Source organism: Mus pahari, chromosome 12, assembly GCF_900095145.1.
Source record: "Mus pahari chromosome 12, PAHARI_EIJ_v1.1, whole genome shotgun sequence".
NCBI classification, from domain to species: domain Eukaryota; kingdom Metazoa; phylum Chordata; class Mammalia; order Rodentia; family Muridae; genus Mus; species Mus pahari.
The window spans coordinates 32,158,589-32,180,350 of NC_034601.1; the positions used below are offsets into that span (position 1 = coordinate 32,158,589).

General features: G+C 33.5%; 1 protein-coding gene across 1 annotated transcript in view; it reads right to left on the bottom strand.

Moving 5' to 3' along the window:
• Stxbp5l (syntaxin binding protein 5 like) overlaps positions 1-21,762 on the bottom strand; it is a 290,875-nt gene that overhangs the window by 45,437 nt on the left and 223,676 nt on the right. Inside the window, exons 20-22 of the mRNA XM_021209026.2 lie at positions 8,003-8,173; positions 5,569-5,808; positions 27-387 (exon numbers count right to left, since the gene is read on the bottom strand). Coding sequence (XP_021064685.1) covers positions 27-387; positions 5,569-5,808; positions 8,003-8,173 — 772 coding nt within the window. The remainder of the gene's footprint in view (positions 1-26; positions 388-5,568; positions 5,809-8,002; positions 8,174-21,762) is intronic.

Here is a 21,762-nt window from a genome sequence, read left to right on the forward strand (position 1 = left end):
CTGTTAGCAATAAATATACCAAGTACCTCATTATCATGATATGCCCATTTGCACAAAAGCAGGCCAGGCAGGCACTGTTGCACATGACCACCACATCTGCTTGCAGTATGAANGATGTCTCGGTGATGCTGTGAACATAAAGGCAGGTCTGGGAAGGCAGTGAGAAGACTTTGGCTTGCTTTTCTGAGCAGATGATCATATACTGATGGTCTCCCGTCTCTTGGGATGAAGACGAGTAGTTCATGACCAATTTCCTTTTCCAGGTTTTTTCATTTTCATCTGTGTTGTTTGGATCTCTCCATACTTCATATGGAGGCTGCATTAAACTTCCAGTTCTGTCCATGCAGGAAAATGTTAGCACAGCTCCTTTCAATGAGAGGAATGTACCTGTAAAAACAGTTTACATCACTCACATGTGAAGTCCTGTCTAAAGCAGCTATTTATTATGCATTGATGGGCAATAAATGTTTTACATTATGATAATTTATGTGCATAATTTTGTAATATTGTAACAATATATAAAAATCAGTAAGTTTTGTGAGTTAACCTGTTGTAATAACTTAGATTATTAAATTTTAAGTCTAAAAGAAACCTAAAATATCGGTTGGCAAAACTTGTTCATTATATTAATGAGAAAACAGGTCTAGAAGGATGGAGACACTTGGGATAGGCCATACAACCTGGACTAGAGCCTCAATGTAGTTAATATTAACCCAGCCTAGAACTTGGGTTTTCTGATTTAAATTCCAAGATACTTTTTTAAAAATTCAAAACATCTATTATTATTGTTTTTTGCTTAATATATTTTACTTGAACAGAGTCACATCAGTTCCCCTCTCCCTTACCTCCCACCAGCACATCCAACAAACCCCTCCCATCTTCCCTACTCCTAGTCCAAGAACCATAGGCAGCTAGTGACTACTGGGAGAAGGAAAATCTACCCCTTCTGGGGATGAGCCCCCTTATTGGTTGTTCAATATAGAGGGGTCAGCCCTGGAAACACGACATGCAATTTTTTTCATTATTCTATATAGTTTCATTAAAAATTTAAAAGGCAAATTTTAAGTATGTATATAACCTTCATTTTTTCAAGTAAGCTTAAATATATAATATATATTATATAATATATATTATTATATATGTATTACATATTATTACATATTATATATACCTATAATACATAGTATATATTATATGTACATATATAGAATATATATTGTTTATATATGTATATATATATTATACTACCCAATCCTAGTTTGTTTTTTAATGTTAATTTGATAGATAATGCCTTTTATTTTTTTCTGAAATTAAAGCCTAAATAAATATTACATAATTTCAACATTCAGACTTACTCTATTCTGACAATTTTATACTTGATCTTTGATTTCAGCTAAAAGGTCAAAAAGTGATGGTAATTTTATTTACTTATTTTGGTTTTTCAACATAAAGGGTTTTCTTGCATAGTCCTGGCTGTCCTGGAACTCACTCTGTAGACTAGGCTGGCCTAGAACTCTACTTACCTCTGCCTCTGAGTGCTGGGATTAAAGACATGAACATGCCTGACATGATGGCAGTTGTAGTTGTATGAGAAACAAGAACTTAAAAAATAACTAGGGTTATTATCAGATTTTCTAGAACTATTATTTAGGGGCTCAAATAGAATAATTTAAAGGTTTTGTCCTTTTACAATAACTACCATCAACCCTGAGGCAAGTTTATGCATCTCAATTCAGAAAAAGGTTACTCACCTGTATTTTTCACGATTGAATGACCATGGCAGATAACTACCTATATGCAGTTATATTTTGTATTATATATATTTTGTATTATATTATATTTTGTATAATTAGCATATGCTAATAACAAAGCAAAAGAGAAAACTGTTTTACTTGTTTATCCATATATCTATTGGGTTATTTACTTTTGGCATTCTCCTTTTAGTGTTTTATATATTTTGGTTATTGGATGTTTGTTGGATGAAAAGCTAGCAAAAATTTTCTTCCATTCTCAACTCTTTCTCTTCCATTCTTTATTTTTCTGTGCAAAACCCCTTAAATCTGATGCAATCCAGTTTGTCAATTTTCCCATTATCACTGACTATTTGGGGTCCTATTTAGAGAATCACTGTCTGTACCTTAATCTTGAAATGTTACCCTTATTTGTTTTAAAAAAGTACTTTCGAAGTTTCTGGTCCTACCCTTCGGTCTTTGATTCCATGCAATCTAAATAACATCATTTTATGATAGGTTGACTAATCTTTGCTTTGCTGATTAATTTCATTAGGCAGATTCCTAAATCTTTGTGTACTTTTAAGACACGATTTAGGAAGGTCAGTTCACTGAATCAGGACAGGGAGATTAGGTAGAACTGGTAGGAATTAGGCACAATAAGATGTTAGAACTAAGTAACCAACACAATGTGATCAATGACAAAGTAAGGTGGATTGGGATTCAAGAAACTTAGCTTCAAATCTAATTCTCTGTCTGGGTTTTTTGAAGCATGTTGTTTGTCTTCTCTGGGCTTCATTTTATTAATTATTAATAAGAAAATTACAATATATCAATACTGTAATCATTGTCCCATATATCAATATGGGACAAGAAATGGCCCATTTGTTAGACTAGCATCACACAGGGACTTGCTAAAGTGCAAATCCTCAGACTACTGTAGACCTACTGAGTCAGAGAGGGTGGGGATCCTTACTGCAACAATACATTTAAATGATTCTGATACAAACAAGAGAGAAGGTGTGGAAGAGAGTCTCTAGGTAGTTTCCAATTCTCCAACTCAATGATTAAACACATTTCAAATTTCCATATTAGTGGTAATTGTTTGTTGCCAGGACAAACAAGATAATCTATGTGAAAACATTCTTTAAAAAAAAAGGAAGGGGGAACTGTATTCTCAGTGCTATTTTCTTCAGGTACTGATTAACCTCCTTACTAGTTCTGGGATTCTTTAGGTACACTGAATGATTCCAGTGTTATATTCATTCCCTTTAAGTTATCCAATGTGTTAGAGCATCAGGGTCATAACAATTATGATGAGGTACAACCTTACATCTGTTAGGCTATTTTTAAAACATCAAAAGCTAGTGATGGCATGATGTGGAGAAACTAAAACACACATTGTTTGTGTAANCACACATGCAGAATAACAGTGCAATGGACTTGTGTCGGGACATGGCTCAAGAATGGAGTTCTGTGAGGATAATTTTGAGTGCTTGTGAGAAAACTCTAAGAAAATAAGTCTTGTGACCTCAGTTTAATCAAAACATGGAATTGCTCTTGGAATGTGCTTTTGGGTCCCTCCCTTGGAGAGTTTACTTCAGATAACTCATTACAACTGGCTATTGTTCTTTGTTTATATGCTTCTACAGAAGAACATGTTTTGCCACATGCAACTAGACCTTGTGATTATACCCAGCTTGAATTCAGGTCATTTTTCTTAGCCCTAAGTGTATAAGTTGTCTGATGGTGTGAATAAAGTTGGCTTTTGCATGAGACTTTAGTNTACCTCATTTGTAGGGTCCATTCTCCCAAGTTTCACTGCCAATTAAGATGGTAAACAGAAATGGAAAAGGAAGTGGAGATTTTCCAAAAAAATTAAAAATGGGACTGACATATAATCAAGCAATCCAGCTCTGGGGTTGGACAAAAATGTGATATGTAGATACAATGAAATATTGTTTAACCTCAGAAGAAGGTAGCTCTCTAACATTCAGATATGGAAGAACATTGCGGGTATTGCTTTTTGTTAAATGATCCAGTCACCAAGGACAGATATTNTATGCATTTACTAAACTGAACCATGTAAAGCACTTAAACTCATATACACTAAGAACAAACTGATGGTGTCCATGAAGGTGAGGAAGGATGGTGAGGAATTGCTAATAAACTAATATAGCATTTTAATTATATAAGGTAAATTCTAGAGATGTGCTGTGTAGTACTGTATTATAGATAATAAGGCCAGGGACAATATCATGGGGCTTCCATTAATTGAGTGGGGTCAGTGAAGAATGCATACGGAAAAGAGATGGGGACCAGAACAATAATCACAGCCAATCAGTGAGCTGTGAAGATGAAAAGCAGAGACTCTACTCTCACTTGGAACTTTTTGTTACCTGTTTTTTCATATGGAATTCTACTTCCCTTTCTCTTTTTACTCCTATAAATTTGGCTTCTGGTTATTCTTTTTTTCTTCAATGGTTAATTATAAAACAAACATGAACCTAGCACCATAACTTTCTACTTTTTAATTAATGAATTTTAAAGCACAGTTCCATGCTTACAGAAAATCACGTAAATCGTATATATCTCTTGTGTCATTTCTCCTACCAGTCACATCTTGTATTAATAATCTATATTTGACATAACCAATCAACTGATGTTGGCACATTATAGATAGTTAAAATTCCAAAACAGTAGGATACCAACTTAAAAAATTATAGAAGACAGATTTCTTACTGGATCATAAGCACTAGATAAGGGAAAATCTTGCAAACTAGATGGCAAAAGTGATATCTATGTTTATTTTTACTTTGCCATTATTTTATTGTTTAAGACTGGCAGAAATCTCTAAATTGAGAGGCAGAATGCTAGACCACAGAATGATTTTTAAATTGATATTTAATACTTTATTTCAAATTCACTGATCTGGCTCTAACTTAAGCAGAGTAAAAATATACATATTTCCTTAAAATTAGTAATGCAGTAAAAATTATTTTTCACTGTGTAGTATCAACTTAAAATACAGTATTTGTTCTTAGTAGAGTCAAACTTTTTCCTGAATTTGCCACACTCATAGAGCTGAAAATTCTGTCTGTCATCTATTTTTACATATGTAAAACAAGTTAATACAAAACCACAACTGTCTCTAACCTCTCGTGCTATATGTACTGTCTAAAAATAAAATATCTTAAATCCCATATATTGATGAAATTTGTTTTTAGCTTAAAATACCTAAAACATTTATTACATGTAGAAAAAAAGAGAGTAATAATGATTAGAATCTATTAAACATATTCAAAAGGATGTCAAGTGAAATAAAAAACCGAGAAGATAATCCATGTAGGATAGAACATATGACTAAATTAAGTTCTTGAGTGTCTACCATGAAAAGGAAATGGAAACCTTAGATATCCACATTAGGTCAGATAGCTTCTACTTTAATTATTCTGATTTCTTCAAGAAGAATGTAAAAGTACTCACATTCTAGCCTGGTGTAAAACTTTGGAAATATGCTTCCATTTGTTACAAATGAATTGGACTTTCTTGTGCATTAACATGTATCTCAGCATTTTAAAGGAGCTTATTTTCAAAGGTAATTTTTAGCCTGGCTTCTCTGGTTTCACATCATAGAAACCACTGTACCCAGCAGGTCTGGTAAATGACAGTATAGTGAGTGTTGAAAGGGTATTTGAGTTCTGAAATTCTCAGTAGTTCATATTACATAGGAGGCATATATTCCTCACCATTGTCTGAAATCAATGCATATTAGTAGTACTTAATGTCTAAAGTTGAGTAAGTAGCAACAAAGGAATGACTGAACGAGAATTCTTACCACTTGGCAATACCACCACCGGCTCTGTAAACCTTTGTTCATCTGAGGATGGTAGATTTAGGGAGATGAGTACTACCATTCCCAGACTAGTTCCAACAAACAGACAAGGGGAGATGGTAGAGTCATTTTTCCGTGCAAAGGATTCCATGAAGTATAAAGCTGTAATTGCTTCTTTAGAATCTTTGTCAATACTGGAGATGCTAGAGCTCCTGGAGCGATTATAGGAATTCTCTCGGGTTTCTATGAGCATTTAAAGAGCAAAAATCAAACATTAGTGAATCTACACAACCAGCCAAACTTAATACCTGTAAACCATAATTATGAGAGAAAAAATATTCTTTGTTTATTGACATGAAGGACATCTTATCCAGGTTACTGGCTCAAAGGTGGAGTCTTAAGTCTGTATGTGCTATCATAAACTCAGGCAGAGTTAAAACTAAATCTTCAGTCTCCTGAGTTCTAACACACCATTTTTCTTTTGTACATTTTCTGAAAGATCACTTAAAATTCTTTAATCTGGAAAAAACCCTTAAATCTAAATAGTCAAGATGCAAAATTTTTGTATATCATTTAATTGTTTTTCCTTCCCATATTTTGATCATAGAAGCCATATTAATGATTCGTTTGCAAGCCATACTTAATAACAGTATCATGGTTACCAACATGAAAGGACCAATCTGGATCATAAATGTTCTGTGATAAACATATTGTATATCTTAAGCAATTAAAGCTATAAAAATTGAACTTTTAACGTGAGCAAAAAATGTAAATGTGATTTATATGAACTTGTTTCGAGTTGCCTATGTACAATCCAAATTGAGTTCTAACTTTGCCAAGGATGAAATAAAGAGTGTGGCACCCATTAAAACTGGCTTTTCTGAGAAGGCTTCAGCTCACTTAGAAAAGAAACAACAGTATGGTTTTGGATGCTCTTGCTCTTTCAACACTTGCCCATGTGTATCCTCCAACAAGCACAAATTCCCCCATCTGTTCAACAGTAATAGAATTATACTGTTGTCTAATTGCTCTAGTGTACAAGCTCCTGTTTTTCTTTCTCCAATCTTTACTCACCTTTCCCTCTTGNTAGATCTGAAATCTGTGTCTTGATAATTCTTACACAACCAAAAGAAATACAAATTCTTCAAAGATATATTTAGAAGAAACAGAATTCAATATTCCTAATTTCCTATTTCTATCCCTTACCAGATTTATAAAAAATAGCTCATCATAAAATTTAGAGATGAGACAGANGTTGGGTTATCATCTATATATTTTACAAACTTAAAGACAGAATTATTGTTAAACTGTTTTCCAGCATAAAATAGAGGCAGAAATAACCTTAGTTCAAGTTTTGCAGTACCCATTTCAATAATTGTGCTTGTTCTTAACCCTCATATGGTGTTTTTACTGTAACATTTACCACCACTCAACACCAATATTCACAAACACATGTTAGAAAGACAATATTGTGATTTCCCACATCTCCAGGAGTAGATTCTGTATGGCATAATATTAAACAAAATCTGAGTAATGAATTTATTATAAATATTTTTGAAGAATAATTGATTATATTTTGAAATTATAAAGGATAGTACAGAGTTACTATAGCCAAATCTTTCAATTTTTTTCTCTCAACTCTGCCCCTAAAATCTTTATTACCGAAAGAATAAAAGCAAAACTACAAGATTCTGGTTGTTTTTCCTTCTCTAAACAAAATTTTTACTTTTTCCTCTTATATTGGACTCATCTTATACTTATTCTATAAATAAGGAAACAATACATCCTTAAAAGTTTTACAAACATTATAAACTTTATTTAGTGTTTATTTATTATTTATTTATTTTTGTGGTACTGGGGATATATCCTAGACTTCATGTAGACTCGGCAACTGCTCAGTCTCTGAGTTATATCCCCAGACCCTTTTGAACTTTATGCTTTGAGACAGGGTCTTGTCAAGTGGTCCAGACTGGCCTTGAGTTCCCTAACCCAGGCAGGTTTTGAAGTTGCAATCCTCCTGCCTCAGCCTCCCCAGCAGCTGGGATTACAGGTCTGTGCCACCAGACCCGGCTATGATCCTAAATTTTAGAATTTAATAACGTGTTCTTTTAAACGTGGTTATATTCCTTTGACAGTAGAGAAAATTAAGGTTGCAGTTACAGATTATCTCCTTGGATGGCCTACCTACAGTGGGATCGTTTTACTTTTAGAGATAGGAAGGAAGTGAGTAAGTAATAGACTTGAAGTTATGGTCACAGTCAAACAGGATCTTAGTTTTTCAATGTCATGTAGTTTTGTTTTTGTTTTTGTTTTTTTTTTTTTAATCATCTTTTAAATGTAACTTCCATTTCTTTGTCTCCCAGCACCTGTTACCATGATAAACGAAATTTTATCAAGTTTTAAACTGTACTCACAGAAATGGATATGTTTATCCTACCTTCAGTTGTAACTGGTAAAGAAATCTCCATGCAAGCAGCTGACTGTGCCTTTCTAAATGGTGGTCTTCCAGGACCCCAGCGGTTTACTTTTGAAACATCAGCACTGGAAAGACGTTTTCCAGAACTGCAACTCTGAGAGGTTGGACTTGTGCAGTGTCCATTTACATGGTCTGTACCAAGAGGAAGAAGGCAGAATAAATATCATAATTAAGTCTTCAGATGAGGAAATCCAAAGGCATAGGTTAAGAAATGGAGGAACAGGAATTCCTCTTCTTCCAATTCATTTGAATATGACTATTTTTTGTTATTTTAAGATTTAGTTACAATTTCAGATTATAAAAAATTAAGATACTTATTATGTATAGGACATATTTTCATAATTTATCTAATTAACATTTCTTGAAATGTCATATATTTCCCTACTATGTATTTAACGTATTGTTGAATGGCAATATGAAATATGTTTTAATAATGTACTTTTGTTGCATTATTTGAACAGATCCAATTCATGTAAGTCTTGGAAGGACTTTCTTTACTTGGAATTTAAGGTAGAGAATGACAGCATCATACTGTGCACCTGAGAATGATACTTAAAGATGCCACCTTGGAGCCACGCTCCCTACGTGTAATTTCAGTTCTGACACTAACTGGCTCTGCCTACTAAAGTATTCACACTTTGGTTTCCTCTATAAAGCTGGAATATTATTATATACTTCATGCAGTTTCTGTAATTTATGGAGTATATGTCCTACACAGAGGGCTGCAATAGACACGGCATAAAATTTGTTCTCATCACTCTTGTTTCAGAGTATAAAAAAATTATTCATGTATAAATTGTTCATCTAATGTTGATGAATGTTTGGGTATTACTTTAAAAACTTCAGGCTAGGAGTAGACCTTAATGGTAGGAAAATTATTCAGTATGGGTTTCATCCACAAAACTGTATCTTCTTATTTTGCTTAAAGTTAAGAAATTGTATTTGAAGTATCACTCATAATTCTGCAACATAAAGAATGCGTTATGGACCATTCTGCTTTGGTTATCCTTGAGAACAAGCTACATGGAAATGACTACTGGCAATGTTGAATATGTGGAACTGATAATCCATAATAGGCTTTCTGTATTGAACAGTTTCGAAGCCTAAAGTGCTGTATTTCCTGGACTCCTACTCAAGGGCAGGAATTATTTCTTATCATTTTAATGTGAATTAAACTAGATTTTTCCTATTAATATTTAAAATGAGAGTTAATGTTTATTTACATTTAAATGGTAGGCAGGCTATGTATATGCAAAATATATAATCTCATTCAATTTTCAGGTAATCCTTTAATATACTTTATAATTATTGTGATATACATGAGGAAAATGAACTCAAAAAAAGAACTGAAAAAAAGGTATTTTCTCATCAGGCAATATTCTAAACTGGTTTTCTTAATTGATATACATGCTTAAAGTGGATTACAGAGTTAGCTAAAATATTTGGAAAGAATGATACCTTTGAAAATATATTTAGTAGTGTTTGAGAAACTGATGAAATACATTGAAATTAGTCATTTTAGAAACAAGCAACTTTTATATTGAATAGAATATCAGAAATCCCAGCTGAAAAGGCAGAAGTTATCTTATGAAGAGTTAGACACTGGGAAGAGAAATTCAAGAGTTCTATTCCTCCTTAACTTAGAGCAACAGTCAACACTAACAGCTTAGTGAGAATTAGAAAATAGCAACTACTTATGGAATAATTTGCAATAATACTCCCCATCCTGAGTACAGCAGTCAGTAAAAACCTGCTCTCTCCAAGGACATAGTACCTTGCTTTAGGGCCTATGGCTTATACACCACGACCATCACACACACACACACACACACACACACACACACACACACACACACACACACACACACACACACAGGCGTGCACACGTGTAATGTGTGTGCACATGTGTCTGTGTGTGTGTGTGTGTGTGTGTGTGTGTGTGTGTATTAACCTAGTATATAGATACCGTGATAGATGTTCAAGAGAGATAAGAATTGATATAAAAAAGGAAAAAGGTTAGTCATAGCTTAGACAATCAACCTGGAAATTTATAATAATAAGACAATACTAAATCCAAAGAAAAAGAAATCTAGCTATTGACAAAGTCATTCACTGTCATATTATTTTACTGTGTAGGCTAATCTAGAATAAATTTATATTTGGTTTTGCTTGGCTTTTTTCTCTCATCATAATTAGCCTAGGATTCTTTCTTGTTAAATGTGTTACATAGTCATTTATTTTCAGTTCTAAGGAATATTCCATTGCCTAGATATGCCATTTTTTTTGCTTATTTATTTATTTATTTGTCTATTCTTTGATGAATAGTTTAGATTTCCCCAGTTATCAATTGTCTCCAAGAGATTTAAAAATTAAATTTATATTTAACTTATCAGATATTTATTATTTTTAGTCTTCTGTATTTTCTGGGTATATTGAGATTTTTCCTGGTATCTTTCCCCTTTATTCCTGAGATTTGGATTTTGGGGAGTTGGATTCTTTCAGATGTGTGAGTATGTTTTTGTGTGTGTGTATGTGTATGTGTGTACGCACATGTGCATGTGTGTAGGTATGTCTCTTTTGACATAGGGCATTATTATATAGTTCAGGTTGCTCTCAAGACTGTCATATTTTTGCTTCTCTTTTCCAAATGTTGGGAATGTAACAGAGATGTACTACCATGTATGACTTTAGATTTTGTATATCCAGGAAAGCATTTGTTTAATCTTCATTTTTAAATAATATTTCTACTGCATATATAATTTTAGGATGTTTTTTCTTTTCAGTAGCTTAAATATACTTTTCTACTGTCATCTAGCTTTCATTTTCTGTGGAAAATTTGCTTCATTCCTGTTTTGGCTACTTGACATGTTAAAATATCATTTCCCATCTCTGGCTAATTGGCTTTTTAAAATTTTCAATTATGATGTATTTCATACATTTTTCTTTATACTTCTTAGGTTTGGGGTCATTATATTTTTGGAACTGTGGATTTTTATTATTATTATATTACTCAACTATTCAGCATCATTTATTCAAGCATTATTTCTGTCCCCTCCCTGTTTTTTCTTGCTTTCTAGAGTTCTTACAATTATATGTATTAGGTGGCATAGAATTTTGTTCTAAACAGTACATTTTCGAGTCTATTAATGTTTTCTCATGCAGTGCTAATTATTTTTATTAAGCCCATTTAGTGCATTTAGTATCTCAAAGACAATATTTTTATCTCTAAAAGTTTTTTTTGAATTTTATGTTTCTTTTTGACCTCTGCATATTTAACCAACAATTCACTATCATATCTGTAACTTCAATGTCAGTTTCTATTGATTAAATTTTTCTATTCTTCCTAGGTTCTGTTTTAGTAGGTTCTAGATATTATTATATGTTATTCTTTCAAGATATTAAGTGTTCTTTAAAGATGCTTCACACCTTTTTCAGGACACAGTAACATATTTGAAAAAAAGATATTTTCCTTTTATTTTAAAAGAGTTATATATCCACTTTAACTGGTCTAAAATGTTGAGAACAGAATATAGGTAAGTGAAGTGAATGACAATGATGTAAGGGATACCTACTCTACGGTGCAGCAACTAAAAAGCAGTATGGTCTTAGCTAAAAGAAAATTTAAATTAGTTGTAAATGTATATTGAAAAATTTAAGGGAACTACTGAAAAAGCAAAACAACAACAATAACAACAACAAAACAAAGCTAAAAAATAAAACAAAAAACTCAAAAACCTATAGTATAATTGAACCATCAAGATAAGAGAGAATGAAAGAGAAAATGACCAATTCTTGCATTCCCTTTGCTTCCTCCCACCTTTAAGCTCTACAGCCTAGCAAAAGAGTATACCTCCTTTCGCAGTTCCAGATTTGCAATGTAGAAATCCAATACTGAACAAACTGCCAACCATATCACCAGACAAAACTCGTAGACTGAGCAACTAACAGTGTATTAGGAAAGGCTGCTATTTTCCTTTAAAGAGGATATAAATAATTCCCTTTAAAAATACAGGAAAACAATCAAACAGATGAAGAAAATGAATAAAATGGTCCAAGACCTAAAAATGGAAATAGAATCAATAAAGAAAACACAAATGGAAGCAAAACTGGAGATAGAAAACATAGGAAAGAGAACAGGAGCTACAAATGCAAGCATCACCAACAGAATGTAGGAGATGAAAAATAGAACTTCAGGTGTAGAAGATACCATAGAAGAAATTGGTACATTGGTCAAGTAAAATGCAAAATGTAAAAAGTTCCTAACTCAAAACATCTAGGAAATCTCAGATATAATGAAAAGACCTAACCTAAGAATAATAGGATAGAAAAAGGTAAAGTGTCCCAGCTCCAAGGTCCAGAAAATATTCTCAACAAAATCATAGAAGAAAACTTCCCTAACCTAAAGAAAGAAACGGCTATAAATGTACAAGAAGCTTAAAGAACACCAAACAGGTTGGATGAGAAAAGAAAATCATCTCATCACATAATAAACGAAACACTAAATGTACAGAACAAAAGAAGAATATTAAAGCTTCATCAGAATAAGGCCAAGTAACATATAAAGGCAGAGCTATCATAATTACACTTAACTTCTCAACAGAGACTCTAAATGCCAGAAGATCCTGGACAGATACCTTCCAGACACTAAGAGACCACAGATGCCAGCCCAGACTATTATACCCAGCAAAATTGTCAATCACTATAGATGGAGAAACCAACATATTCCATGACAAAACCAATTTTAAACAATATCTTTCCACTAATCCAGCCCTATAGAGGATTAATTAAAAGGGAAATTCCAACACATAGAGGATAATTATACCCAAAGAAAACACAAGAAATTAATCAGGTGACAGCAAACACAAAAAAGATTCATACACACACAGTACCACCTCTACCATCAAAATAACAGGAACTAATACTCATTGGTCTTATCTCCCAACATCAATGGTCTAAATTTACAAATAAAAAGACTCAGGCTAACAGACTGGGCCTGTAAATAGGATCCACCATCCTGCCACATATAAGAAACTCACCTCAGCAACAAAGATAGACACTACTACAGAATAAAGGGCTGCAAAAAGGTTTTCCTAGCAAAAAAACCCAAGAAACTATCTGGAGTAGCCATTCTAATTTCTAATGAAATAGACCTTCAACCAAAAGTAACCAAAAGAAATGGGGAAGGAGACTTTATACTTATCAAAGGAAAAATCTACCAAGATGATATCTCAATTTTGAACATTTATGCCCCAAATACAAGGACACTCACATTTAGAAATGAAACTTCATTAAAGTTTAGATCATAGATTGAACCCCACACAATAGTAGCAGGAGACTCCTTCAGCCCACTCTCACTAATGGATAGGTCATCAAAACAGAAACTAAACAGAGAAACAATGAAACTACCAGATGTTATGGACCAAATGGATTTAGCAGATATCTACAGAACCTTCCACCCAAAACAAGAAAATATATCTTCTTCTCAGCACCTCATGGAACCGTCTCCAAAATTAACCACACTCACAAAGCAAGCCTCAACAGATGCAAGAAAATTGATATAACCTCTTGCATTCAATCAGATCACCATGGATTAAGGCTGACCTTCAACAATCACAGAAACACCAGAAAGCCCACATACTCCTGGAAACGGAGCATCTCTCTATTAAATGAAGACTGGATCGAGAAGAAATAAAGAAAGAAATTAAAGACTTCATTAAGAAAATGAAGGCACAACATACCAAAACTTAAGGCACACAATAAAAACAGTGCTAAGAGAAAAGTTCATACCACTAAATGCCTTCATAAAGAAATTGGAGAGATCTCATACTAGCAACTTAAGAGCACACCTGAAAGCTCTAGAACAACAACAACAACAAAAAAAAAAAAAAAAAAAAAAGGAGCAAACACAGCACAGAGGAGCAGAGGGCAGGAAATAATCAAACTCAGGGCTAAAGTCAGTAAATTAGAAACAGAGAGAATAATACAAAGAATCAACAAAATCAAGATTTGGTTCTTTGAAAAAATAAAAAAACTAGACAAACCCTTATCCAAACTAATTAAAAGATCCAGAGGCAGTATCCAAATTAACAAAATCAGAAATGAAAAGGGAGACATAACAACAGAAACATCTCAAACTATTCCACAAAATAGAAACAGAAGTAACACTACCTAGTTCATTCTATTAGGCCACAGTTATGCTGAAACCTAAACCACACAAAGACCCAACAAAGAAAGAGAACTTGAGATCAATTTCCTTCATGAAATTGATGTAAAAATACTCAATAAAATCACACAAACAGAATCAAAGAACGTATCAAAACATTATTCACCATGATCATCCCAGGGATGCAGGAATGGTTCTATACATAAAAATCCTATCAACATAATCCACTATATAAACAAACTCAAAAGAGTCATATGGCCATCTCATTAGAAGCTGAAAATGCCTTTGAAAAAAAATCAACACCTCTTAATGTTAAAAGTTTTGGATAAGAGTTCAAATCCCAGAAACCACATGGTGGCTCACAACCATCTGTAATGAGATCTGACGCCCTCTTCTGGTGTGTCTGAAGACAGCTACAGTGTACTCACATATAATAAATGAATAAATCTTTTAAAAAAAAGTTTTGGATAGATCAGGACTTCAAGCCACATAACTAAATATAATAAAAACAATATACAGTAAGCCAATAGGCAATATCAAATTAATTGGAAAGAAACTTTAAGCAAATCTATTAAAATGAAGGACAAGACAATATAGTACTTGAAGTTCTGTCCAGAGCAATAAGACAACTAAAAGAGTCCAAGGGGACACAAATTGGAGAACAAGAAGTCAAGGTATCACTATTCACAGATAATATGATAGCATACATAAGAAACTCCACAAACTGTACCAGAGCACTCCTACAGCTATTAAACAGCTTTAGCAAAGTATCTGGATGTAAAGTTAACTCAAAGAAATCAGTAGCCCTCCATTATGCAAATGACAAATGGTCCGAGAAAGAAGTTAGAGAAACTATACCCCACACAATAGCCACAAATAGTATAAACTATCATAGTGTAACTCTAACCAAGCAAATTAAATATCTGTATGACAAGAACTTCAAGTCCCTGAAGAATGAAAGTAAAAAAGATATCAGAAGATAGGAAGATCTCCCATGCTAATGGATTGGTAGAATTAATATAGTGGAAATGGCCATCTTACCAAAAACAATCTACAGATTCAATGCAATCCCTATCAAAATTCTAACATGATATCTGTTAGAAAATTCTCAACAGAGGATCTCTAATGGCCAAGAAGCACTTGAAGAAATGTTCATCATTCTTAGTCATCAGGAACATGCAAATCAAATGACTCTGAAATTTCATTTTACACTTTGGTCCTGCTGTTATTTGATATGCCAGGTCAGGTTTGTACCTAGGGTGGTTGGGCTCCCCCTTCCCTGAGGAAAAGGGTGAAGGGGGTAGGGGGAGTGGTTTTGAGCTTTGGAATAGGAGGAGAGGATGAAGGGGGCCTGTGATCCAGATGTAAAATGAATAAAAATAAATAAATAAATACATTAATGGAAGAAATCTATCTAGAAATGCTCTGCCTTTGAAGTCATAAGTCATACTGTCAGTGAGACTGTACCTAGATGTCAATCCAAACTGAGGAGCAAATAATGAATTAGATTAGTACCTACAAGTCATTTTCACAGTTGAATAAAAAACACAAATGAATTATGCCCCACTGCCAATAGTAACAATCTTGTCCTTATTGGAGAGAGGGAAATATAATAAGAGTAGTTGAAAAATTAATTTTCAACATCACAAAACTTGTGAAAAGTGAAATTAACCTAATTCCACTTTTTTCTACCTTTCATTTTTTATTTATTAATTTTAGTATGTATGAAGTACAATTGTGTGTGTGTTTTCATTCTTTGAAAAATTCATAGTATTGACAAACCTTTAGCCATATTAATCAAAAGAAAGAGAAAGACAATCCAAATTATAAAATTAGAGATGAAAAGGAAGACAATGATGAAATTCAGAGAACCATAATGATATCCTTTAAAAGCCAGTATTCCACCAAACTGGAAGACCTAAAAGAAATGGATGATAAGATCTATTGAAGCTAAATCAACATGAAATAATTTAAAAAGACCCGTTTTCCCCACTGAGAGAGACAGAATTGAAAATCCCCCAACTAAACAGAAACTCAAGGCCAGATAGATTTATTGCAGAATTATATCAGAGCATCAAATCGTCATGAATTTTGCATTCTACTAGTTCGGAGCAATGATCTTCGATTCTCCTTTCAGAAGAAGGAATTATTGGGATTGAGAACAATAATAGCAATCTTAAAGAGCTGAAGAAGAAAAAAGCGTAATATAGAACAGTTTTTTTTTACACCTGAATGGTCCAAAGGTGTTTATTTAACCATGACCTTCATGTGATTTCATTCCAAAGCTTTGCGTCAGAACAAAGGGAATATATAATATAGGTTATGCAATGAAGTTTCAAATGCATAACCAAAACTCTCATACTAGGATAAGCAGATACAAGTGCTGAAAGAAGTGTCAAGGTCTATCTGAGAAAGATGATTTCACTGTGAGATTTAATGCATTGCCTATGACCACTATAAAAAGCCAAGCACCTCGAATGAAATTATCTACAATGTTCAAAAACAAACAAACAAAATAAAACAACAACAAAAAACAGAGCCAGAACTCCACCTTATAGCAGACTTTTTTGGTTAAATAGTATTACTAGTAAACAATACTAACACACACAACAGGGAAAAGAAATTCAGAAAAATGCTCATTTATAAAACTGCAGTTATAAAGTCTATCTGTAACAAATGTTTTAAAACATATTTTTGATGGAAAAAAAAACACAAGAAACATCACATACCTTGGTGTGTAATGCATTATAAAATGTAATTCGTGAAATGATTATTAACAAACAAAATGTCAAATGCTGCCAACAGAACTCCATGGTAATTTTCAGGAAAGGATTTTTTTTGTGGAAAGCTATTAAATATGGCTATCTAGGAAGCTTATGTCATTTATGGATTGGTTGGCAAAAATGTCCAGCCAAATGAATGTAAGAAAACTTAAAGTTGTTGGCTTTTGCCTACCGTACCAAGATCAGCCTTAAGATCTGTTGGCAGACTTAACTTTCTTGATCCTTTGACTGAAAAAACAGAAAAAGGAAAAAGGCAGTTGTTAATCATGTGAAATTAAAGAGGAGTGTGGAGGGCAGTACGTTTCACAGTATAGTCAGCAGCAGCCTTCTGAAAATTACACTTACTACACACCTATAGGAACAGAAGTATTGTTCCAATGTTGACTGCCATTCAGTAGCAAACTAAATATTCAAACAGAAACACAAGCAAAGCATTTGTTTCTAAAGAAAATAATTAAGATAATATTTACATAGACTATTATACCAGGTGTGATAAGCAATTTCTTAATGGAAAATTACCAAAAATTAATTTCAGATATATTGAACAGGTAGATATCACAATGAATGTATAAACTTACATTGTACATTACAATGATAAAAGTAAAAACACTAACCTTTACAGCTAACTTGGAGTATAATAATCTAATTTAGCTAATTTTCAAATATTATGTAAATGTAATAGCCTGATTACCAACATTAGTGTTATTAAATTTACTATGGGACAGTATATTGATTATATCACTCATAATAGAATTTTATTCTATTGATTTACAAACTGTTAGTGTTGATCAGATCATTTTAACTTTTAGCATTGTTATGCACAGTGTAAGTTTCTCAAGCCATCAGGTTTGACAGCAATCATCTTTACTTACTAAGCCATCTTTTTGGCCTTTAAATATATTTTTACTATGTTCCGAAATACTAGTTTTCTTTTCTTTTATTTCAATAATATAAACATGTAAGATCCATTCATATTTCACAAGTTACACAAACCTCAATATTATGATTTAATTCAGTTGCTAAAGACTTCTAACTTTAATAAGACATCTATATTACATAAGAGCAAATATAAACTCTGATAAAGTAAAAACAGCAGGCAAAGACATTTGTGTATCAGTCTATAAAAGCTGAGAAGAAACAAAATTGGATTTTAATAATTTGGTATTAACAATTACCAGCATAAACAGAAGATGCTATTTATATCAAAACATAACAAAAATCACATAATAATGTTGGGGTGATGCAGTATTATAAAAATATCTCTTACACTGCAATGACTGCACTTTTTGCTGAACCTCACACCCAAAGTTAATTATATACCTTAACGTTAGTTAAGATTTAAGATTACTACCCTACTGTGTACTCAGCCTGTTTGTTAACCTGCCATTAAGATAACAATGTAACAACCAATCTTACTTGCCTTGGATTTCTCATGTAATCTGCTTCTACAACCTAAGTTAGTGTACAGCTGAAATCTTAAGTTATGTGCTCTTCCATGCGCTAGACCCAGTATAATGCATGCAGTTTATGATAACCATTTGCTGAAAACATCAAGTATAGGCTGAAGGCTATTATGTAAAATAAATATCCACCAAAAGTGATGAAAGCAACATAAAGATATTGTTTGATAAATCATATGCTTGTAGTATTGGTTTTTTTTTTTATCTTGGTCAGTTGGAGTCTGTGAATTAATCCTTTGTAAAATTCTCTTAGAAGTAGCTGTAAAGTGTCCCCATTCCTTCTCCATATGATGTTTTCTGTGTGTTTCAGTAAACAAGAAAGCAAAGCCTTTTGTTAGAAACAGACAGGCAGACATAGATACAAGTAGACACAGATACAACAGACGAACACACACAGGCACACAGAGGTGACAGACAGGGACACATTCAGGCTAACAGACACACAAGAGCATGGAAACACAGGAAGAGCGAAGGAAGGAGAGGATGCAAATCCAGGTTTGCTCTTGGCACCAAGGGGAAGTGTTTTCATTTCTGTCCTTAATGTGACAGCAATATAATATTATTAATTTATTATTAATGCATTCAAATTGACCACATAATAGTACTTCATGAGAGTTTATATCATAATTCAGACAAACTGGAAAGGTAAGGATTTTTATTTAATCGTTTAAGTTGTTTCTGTTCTGATTTTAAATAGGATCTTTAACATATCTACATCACCCCCTCTCTTCATATACATGATTATATGTGATTATGTGTATAAAAATATATACATACATGCACATATTTACATATTTGTATACATATATATACATATACATACATATGTATATATGTTTACATATATGTATATATTTAACCAGATTACAACAATTTTTTAAAAGCCTATTATCCTTGCCAGACTTTAAAAGTCCTGATTTATGGAGCAGGAAAATTCTTACAAGGACAGGCCTCCTAGGAGACCTGCAGCAACCCAGATTCACATTTCCTACATTCTTTTGTTTTGTTTGGCTTTGCTTGTTTTTCCTATAGGCAGGGTTTCCTGATATAGTTTAAATTGGCTTTAAACTCATGAAGCATTTGAGGATGACTTTTAACTATGATTCTTTTGACTCTACCCCACTGAGCATTAAGATTATCCACATGCATCACGTGTCTTGGTTTGTTTGGTCCTGGAGGTAGGAACAAGGCTTCTGGGATGATTGACAAGCACTCTGCTAACTGAACACATCCCTACCCCCCATCGTCCTTTTTGACCTCAATTATTTTATTTACATCCCAAATGTTGTCCCTCCCATCATTCTTATGGTACACTCACCCCGATATGATAGCATTCATGGTAAATGACTTTGGCTTTTACTCTAGCGTTGGGATTCTCAACACCCACTCAGTTCACCAGCCACCTTTCTGACCCTCTGTAGACTGCTTATCAGAGACCTAGGGCCTTTCTTACACAGTTTTCCCTCAGTTGTGGTGCCTGGGGAGGAAAAGGGTGACTAGATGATTGATCGATCGATGAAGGAACTTCCCTAAGAGCAATGCTACTAACAGGCCTCTGTTACTATGCATTCAATATTGTTTTTGAGCTTCCCTGTGAATTAACTACTATTCATCTGTCAAAAGGTATCTCAAACATTGGGCTGGGGATATATCTTAGGTTACCCTAATGCAGGGAGAGCAGATTAGGGAAACATGTTCAAGTGTCAGAGAATAAGAGGCATATAATATAAAAATTATATTTGGAATGCTTATTGATACTCAGTGCCTGTAGATCTGGCATGTAAGAGCAAAAATCAGTTACTCAAGAGGGACAAACTGAGACAGCTGGTCAATGCCAGAGCAGAGTCCATTGGGTTTGAGTAAAATGGAATTTATGTAAGGTGACTAAGCTCATACAGCCCTCTAAATTTCTCCTTTTTATTGTTATTAAGCTAAAGCATATATTCCACACTCATTGCATAATGTTAGTCAAAGAAAGAAGATGAAATAAAATTGTCGTAGTGCCTGGTAGACTAGCACTCAAGAGGACTGAAGAATTCTGATTCAAAGAACACACAGAGCTGTTCAAGCTGATACCCTCTCCCCCACACATAGTTCTGCTCTACTCCGTTCCATTTCATCTGTTTGGGTAATTCTCTGATACACTGCAACAACTGCTACAGAAGTTCCTTCTCAAGAATAAACTCTTAATAAAAATATTTATCAGTGGTCTGAGTTTGAAACAATGTTTCTAAAATACTGGAAGGGGCTTCGGTTAGCAGAAATTTATATTTTAAGATGTTTTACAAACAACATTGAAGTCCAATTGTTGTCAGATCACAGTTTGAGAAACAATATTATAAACCCTTCCTGAGTAACGACTGGCCCACAGGTCTTTTTCCAGAGAAAACTTCCATGAGAAACATTATCTGTAGTGCATTTCAGTTTCCCATGTAGGAGAAGCCATGTAGTTCTTAGTGATTAAATGAGCACCATATATGGTAGATTCATTAGATATAGATGTCTCATCTCTAGACCTTAAAATTGGTTATACTTGTATTTTTCAAGTTAATGTTTTTGGCTCTTTTCTTGATAAAATTTTTTTATTTCATAATGTTTGGTCATCCACTTTTAAATGAGATAAACATTTTCTTTTTCTTACTATAAGTCTGCAATTTTGACTTTTGTTTTTGATATGGCAAGCTAGTACTTTCTAAGACCCCAATGTCTTTTTTAAGAGTGATGTCACACACTTGGTCCATAATGACTTGTTCTCTATAAAAAATCTGCTAGGTCACATTGTTCATATTGCACATCCTCACACAGAACAGATTTATTGTAGAAGAGCTTCTTGACTGATTTAACAGGAAGTTATACACAGAACCATATGATAGTTAATTGGGTTGGGTCAGGAAATATTGTTTCAACAATGATTAGTGTTTGATCACTTTCTCCCCCCATCTCTAAAGAAACTCATGGCCTCATGCATGCTAGATGAGAGCCCGACCACTGTGACTCCTGAGCTACCTCACCAGCTTCAGTTCGTTTCTTACGACCCTAGTCAGGTTTGGCTCTGGGAAAATCATCAGGAATTTATTGTTATTTTTAATGTTCTGTGGCACGCTTTTTGAAAATAAAAATAAAACAAAGGAAGTATAACACAGAGTTGTACATTACAAGTTGAACTTTATTCTATGTTAATTATACCTCTGTACATCTGACATAAAAGAATTAAAATGCCGGGCTGGTGAGATGGCTCAGTGGGTAAGAGCACCCGACTGCTCTTCCAAAGGTCCGGAGTTCAAATCCCAGCAACCACATGGTGGCTCACAACCA